Source organism: Lygodium microphyllum, chromosome 11 (assembly GCF_053477565.2).
Source record: "Lygodium microphyllum isolate KBCC chromosome 11, Lygodium_microphyllum_v1.1.10, whole genome shotgun sequence".
Lineage (NCBI taxonomy): Eukaryota > Viridiplantae > Streptophyta > Polypodiopsida > Schizaeales > Lygodiaceae > Lygodium > Lygodium microphyllum.
Window position 1 is genome coordinate 127,400,100 of NC_141145.1, and position 6,921 is coordinate 127,407,020.

The window sequence follows — 6,921 nt, forward strand, 5'->3', positions numbered from 1 at the left end:
TAATTATTCTTTTCAAAACAAGGTATAATTCATCACTACAAAGCTAATTCAATATAAAGTTTAACTTCATACACTTGAATGTGCTTTTACATCTTGTGCGTGTGAATGTACTTGATTTTTCTTTTTCGTGTGTGAAAGCATACTTCAATATTCTATGCATATGAATGCACTTTAATGGAACACCAAAGAATTTAAGCTCATTCTTTGTGGAAAGAACTATACATTTATCAATTTTACTAACCATATATTTAAAAAAAAGACCTTATATAAGAAAATACATTTTTTACAAAATATAACTTCAAACTACGGAGAAATGAATATTATATTTTCTGCTCATTATTTAATGTTTTGAATAACCAAACTATCTTAGATGTTAATAAGCTTTTTAATATAAAATATAAAATATCTTAATTTTCTAAATATTTATAAAACATCAACTAATTTTCTAATCTAAGCTTTATCGTAATCATCACACACACACACACAGAAAGACCTTGGGACCCCCCCTTCCACCCTTGCCCTTGCCCCCATAGAACAAAACAAACATCCCCTTCCACCCTTGCCCCTGCCCCCACATATTGAAAGACCTTGGGACCCCCCCTTCCACCCTTGCCCCTACCCCCATAGAACAAAACAAACATCCCCTTCCCTTTTTAATATAATAAAAAAATAAATTTATCTCTTTCCTTTTATCTCAAAAGAAAAGAAAAATAAAATTTAAAAATATACTAAATTAATTAAAATATTATTTTTCTTTAAAAACTTAAAAATAAAAAACATTTCTTAAATAGTAAAACAAAAATAGTTTCCCATTACTAAATCCTTATAAAAGAAAACTCCCCTCTCAAAACTGTGTAAAGGAGGGCACATCTTCTCATTTTCAACACACAACGATGATGAGTCTACTCTTAAGAGAGAGAGAGTATGTGTGAGAGTTAATGACTGAGAGATAAATTATATTATATATTTTTATATATAATTATTTAAATTTTAAAAAAAATTAAGTTTTTAGATATGATTTTAAAATATAGTTAAAAATATTTCATATCTTAAGGAGACTTCAAAATTTTTGTACAATTATTGGAGTGAGAAAAAAATAATTCCAAGTTTTTTCAAGAAATTAGAAATAGTTTATCATAATTAAAGCAATAAATTAGGAACTAAACTAAAATAATATTTTAAAAATTAGCAATAATTAGAAAAAAAATTAATTAAGAAATAAAATCAAATAATAAGTTTTTATTATTTGAATTTTAAAATATAAATATTAAAGTTTTTAGAATTATTTTATTTAAAATATTCTAGGCTATGTGAAATTTAATTCGAGCTGCTATACGACATATGAACTCGTGGATGAGTGGCCAAGGTAAAAATGGGGCCAGATTGCATTTACTTGATTGAGACAAATTGGGTATGTTACTCTGTGTGCACGCATAGAAGAAGTAGTAGCAAACATGACACCATCAACAAAGGGAGAGGGGGCAAAAGCAAAGTAGTAGTAGTAGCATAACAAGTGGTGACTGTACGGTTAGCTACAGTGGTGATGAAAGCAGTGACAGTAGCTTTGGTGGTATTAAGAACGATGAGCGGGTAGGCAGTGGAAGAAGAGCAACTACCAATAGAGAAGAGGCTAGCCCCCTATCTTTCCCTCTTTTGAGCTTGAAATGGCATCTCTCTCTCTCTCTCTCTCTCTCTCTCTCTCTCTCTCTCTCTCTCTCTCTCTCTATGATACAATAGGCTAAGTAGGCGGTAGTGACTATGCACAAGAGGACATGACAGCAAGGTGGGTGATGGAGAGTCAAGGGTGTGGAGAGGTAGATAACAGTGGTAGTTGCAATGGTGGCAATGATGGGCAGGTGGTGGAAGAAGGGTAGTGGCCAACAGAGAGAGAAGGCTAGCCCCTTCTCTCTCTCTCTCTCTCTCTCTCTCTCTCTCTCTCTCTCTCTCTCTCTCTCTCTCTCTCTCTCGGGCTTGAAATGGCCTCTCTCCCTCTTTCTCTCTCTCTCTCTCTCTCTCTCTTTCTCTCTCTCTCTCATACACAATAGGCTAAGCATGTGGTGATGACTATGCACAACTGAGCGTGATAGCGATGTGAGCGTTTGAGAGTTGAGAGCATAGAGAGGCAGGTGTGATAGCTAAGTGGGTGTATAGTTGGTGGATGGTGTGAGCCATGGTATAAAGCTTTTAATTTGATGTTTAGATATTATGAATATGAGAGAGAGAGAGAGAGAGAGAGAGAGAGAGAGAGAGAGGGGAAAGAATGACTTAAAGAGAGAGAGAAGAAAAGTTTAAGAGGGAGAAAGAAATAGAGAGAATATAAAATTTGGGGGGAGAGAGAGAAGAAAAAAATTGGTCGGAGAGAGATTTAGAGAGAGAAATTTGGAGAAAGAGGAAAAATTGAGAGAGAGAGAGAGAGAGAGAGAGAGAGAGAGAGAGATGAGGATAATGGTATAATGTGTGGGGAAGAAGTGTGGGAAGTGTGCATGCCGACTTCGCTTCCCTCATGAAATAGCCTAATGCTCGTAAGATGTATGCAAAACCTCATGATCAAAAATAATTTAAAAAATATTAAATCAAAAATAAAATGTAAAACCCTCCCAACATGACCTTCCCAAAATGAACACCAAAGTGACCGTCCCACAACGAACACCAAAAACTACCATATACAATCCACATATGAGCAAAGACAATATTAAACATTTTGATAATGGCATCATTATGAAAAATCATAAATAGTACCCTGCCACTTTACTTCTGGTGTGTCTGTCGAACTGACAGAATGGGGTGCAGTGCGCGGCAGGCCCGACGCTCGTGCGAGGCTCTCTCTCAGACTCTCTCTCTCTCTCCCAAAAAAAAGCTGCCCATTCCATTGGTGAGGCAGGATTAGAAAACGCTTCTTTCATCCATCTAAAACTTCGAGTCTCAGGTCTTTGCATAACGTGTGAAGCTTCGATTGGGCAATTCGAATCGAGAGACGGGAAGAGATGGGCTCAAATTGAGAGCATCAGGAGATAGGCGCCAATTCTGTGTCATGCGAGCAATTTGAGAGAGAGAGAGAGAGAGAGAGAGCGCTGTCACTAATTTCAAATCTGTTTGTTTGCGACAAAAAGAAACAGAGGCGCCGCGTATTTGTGAGTAATTCGTCTAGAGAAGTCAGGTTCCTTCCATTTGAGAGAGAGAGAGAGAGAGAGGGGGGGCGGCGGGGGGGGGGGCGCTCAGAGGGGCCAATTTGTTCATCTTCTTGCACATTTTTTCAGAAAAGTCTTAGGTCAATTTGTGAGTAATTTCTCCAGAGAGAGAGAGAGAGAGAGAGAGAGAGAGAGAGAGAGAGCATGGGCCTCAGCAACCACCTCATCACATTCCTCAATTTCTTCACAGGCCTCCTCTCCGTGCCCATCCTGGTGGCAGGGATATGGCTGGCATCCAAGCACTCGTCCGACTGCCTCCGCTTCCTGCAGTGGCCTCTGATCATCATCGGCGTCTTCGTCCTGGCGGTGTCGGTCGCGGGGCTGGTCGGCACGTCATGCCGCATCCTGTGCCTGCTGTGGCTCTACCTGGCCGTCATGTTCCTCCTCATCCTCCTGCTCCTCTGCTTCACCGTCTTTGCCTTCGTCGTCACCAACAAGGGCGCAGGGCAGGCCATTTCGGGAAAGGGCTTCTCTGAATACCACCTCGGAAACTACTCCTCCTGGCTCCAGCGCCAGGTGAACCAAAATGGGAACTGGGAGAAGATCAAGAGCTGCCTCTCGGATGCCAGGGTTTGCCGTGGGTTGAACGAGGAGTATCCTTCTGCCAACGCCTTTGCTAATGCCAAGCTTTCTCCTCTTGAGGTAAGCTTCACTTGTTTGCGAGGAATCTGTTCTTACGATTGAGAGAGAGAGAGAGAGAGAGAGAGAGAGAGAGAGAGAGAGAGAGAGAGAGTGAGTGTGTGTGTGTGTGTGTGTGTGTGTGTGTGTGTGTGTGACAGTTTGTGTGAGAGAGTGTGTTAGTGTGCCTGAGCTTGCTTACATTGTTTGGGGGTTTTGGCTCTTTGCATATGCTTTCGTATTGTGCATTATCAGGAATGACCTCCTTCTCACTTGCTTTAAAGCACATTGTATAGAATCCACCTGCATCTGGAGTCAAGCCTTTTGAAGGCATCATGAGAGGGCTGTTCCTACTGTCTTTTTGGTCTGTGGAACTTCCCATTCCTGTAAATGAAACCTGGGAATTTTTGAAGCGGTTTCTACTTATCAAGTGGCTGCCCCTCAAAGACACTTGGTCCATCTCGACGTGTTGAAAAGTAGCTCTCAAGTAAGTTCTCATGATGGGTTTGCCTTTCTGTTGTTTCTCAGTCAGGTTGCTGCAAGCCTCCTGATGCATGTGGGTACACCTTTGTGAATGCTACAACCTGGACGACACCTCGGAGCCCAGATGCGGATACTGACTGTTCGACTTGGAGCAACAATTCTACTGCGCTTTGCTTCAACTGTGACTCATGCAAAGCAGGTGTCTTAGAGAATGTGAAGAAGGACTGGAGGAAGGTCGCTATTATCAATGTAGTCATTGTAGTCCTCATCCTTGCTGTGTATACCATAGGATGTTCAGCTTTTAGGAATGCTAGAAGGAATGATTATTATAAATGAACCCACAATTTAAAAGATCATGTGCCCTGCCTTCTTTTAAGACAGTAGGGATGGGCTGGCAGAGGTTTCTGTATTTTATATTGTCACCGATTTTACCTGCTTGGATTGATTGGTGATACTGTTTGGCTTTTTGCCTCTTATGAGGCTTGTTTAAGGTCTATGGTCTAGCTTTTTACCTTGGAACAATTGTGCTATTTGGAACACTCTGCGTCCACTTTCTTTGAAGTTTCGTATATGGGTATGTTGTGCAGCCTATAACATGTGTAGTGATGTGTCACCATGCAAAAGCTATAATAACGATGTGCAAATAATGATGAATTTGATGGAGGTGCAATGAGAAGTACATTTCGATGAACAGTGGGTAACTTAAGCTTCTCATGCATTGATAGTATTATTGAAATTCTTTGGCAATGCTACAAAAGAAGTGCATTGCCTCTTAAAACATTTAGGCCAATCATCATCAAGTGTATGTGTTGCCATAACAAACTATATTATATTAGCACCATCATGCAGATGAGCTTGTTTTCTAATACGACCAGCAATAGGAACATCCAAATGACTTATCTTTCGTAGTTTGTAAGTATCATCTAGGCATTTGCCCTAGCTTTAATTATGTACAAGCTCCTATTGAACCCCAAATGCAGATGAACTTGTTTTCTAGTACGACCAGCAATAGGAGTATCTAAATGACTATCTTTCATAGTCTGTGAGTACCATCTAGGCATTTGTCTAGCTTCTTGATTATTTACAAGCTCTTGTTGAACATGAAATGCATCATCTTGTTGAATATCAGATCAGCCATAGGTTGGAGTTTTGCATTACTCAATGGAGCAGCTGATTGAACATTATGTTCACTTGTCGAAGCTCGAGGTATATCACCAAAAGAAATGGGGAGTAGCCCTTCAAATAGATCATTGGTAGACTAACGTGTATCAAAACTAGCAAGGGAAAATTTTGACTCTTCATCAGAAACCACATACCTATTGAGAAATGCTTTCTTAGAGACAGGATCATACAATCTATATCCTTTGCTCTCATTGTTGTAGCTTGTAAAAATGCATTTAATAGTCTTTTAACTTTTTTCTTAGTACCTTGGGAATGTAAGCATATGCAAGACATCCAAAAGTACGAAAATGTCCAATAGAAGGTTTTCGATTGCTCCAAGCCTTAAAAGGCGTGACATTCTTTAATGCCTTGGTAGGGCATCTGTTCAAAACATGGCAAGCACACATATCCGCAACCCCATTCTGATGTGGAGTATATGCAATAGTGTATTGATTGACAATGTCTTTTTGCTTTAAAATATTATTTAGCATGGAAGACTTGTATTCCCTCCCTTGGTCGGAATGGAGTCTTAATCCTACAGGCAGATTGATTTTTAGTGAGTGCTACAAAAGCCAAAAATACATAATATAGAGGCATCGATGGCTAAATCGCTCTTTGACTCATCGCCCTTTGAATCCCTCGTCATTGCCTTGCATTGATCATAGGGTCAGAGGATGTGATCATCCTGTTTTTAGGTTTGCTAATGCATTGCTTTGAGTATGCAAACAATACACATCTTCTTTGGTCTTAGCAGGTAGTGTGTTTGGAGGTAGTGTGTTAACGGTTTGTAGGGATGTGTGTGCGTTAATGTTTGGTTATGGGTGTTCGCAGGCGCCTCCTTTTATGTTTGGTGGCATGTTTTGCATGAGATTTCGTTTGCAACCGTGTGACGGCTTGTGTGTGTGTGTTTGGTGTGGGAGTGTATATGTGTGTTTGCACGTATATGTAAATGTTGGGGTATGACTCTGTGGGTGATGGCTTGTGTGTGGGGTATGGTTGTATGCGTGGCTGTAATTGTTGGGGTATGGATGTGTTTGTGATGGCTAGCATGTGTGTGTGTGATGTTAATAGTGGGTGTGTGTGTGTGTGATGTTAACCGTGGGCTTGTGTGTATACTTGCAAATTTGTTTGTGGACCAACCTTTTGTGTTGGTTTTATAGAGTCTTTGTGTTGATTTAGCAGTATTGGTTTAAACCTTTGTTAGCCATTTGCATGTACCTTGATGCAATATGCAAGCACACATAGGACTAGGAACTAGAATTCAATGTCCATTCCATCTATGAGTGGAGCAACCTATTCGTGCATTTCTTTTTTCAATTATCGCAATATGATACACCAATTCGATTAGGGTTAAGGGGAGACACACACACACACACACACACACACACACACACATTCATATGATCACTAGTTTGTTCAGGTTTGTCTTTAATTGCATATTCTTAGTCACTTAATAAACACTTTTAGCCAC

General features: G+C 40.1%; 1 protein-coding gene across 1 annotated transcript; it reads left to right on the forward strand.

Moving 5' to 3' along the window:
• Window positions 1–3,233: 3,233 nt before the first annotated feature.
• Window positions 3,234–4,836, forward strand: LOC148029355 (tetraspanin-8-like). Its single transcript, XM_087688145.1, has 2 exons — window positions 3,234–3,830; window positions 4,335–4,836. Exons 1-2 carry the CDS (start codon window positions 3,333–3,335, stop codon window positions 4,623–4,625), a joined length of 789 nt encoding a protein of 262 aa, XP_087544271.1. The 5' UTR covers window positions 3,234–3,332; the 3' UTR covers window positions 4,626–4,836.
• Window positions 4,837–6,921: the final 2,085 nt, after the last annotated feature.

Coding starts and splice junctions, on each gene's coding strand:
- LOC148029355 (XM_087688145.1), top strand. CDS start 3,333: ATGGGCCTCAGCAACCACCTCATCACATTCCTCAATTTCTTCACAGGC. Junction 3,831..4,334: donor CCAAGCTTTCTCCTCTTGAG/GTAAGCTTCACT, acceptor GTTGTTTCTCAG/TCAGGTTGCTGCAAGCCTCC.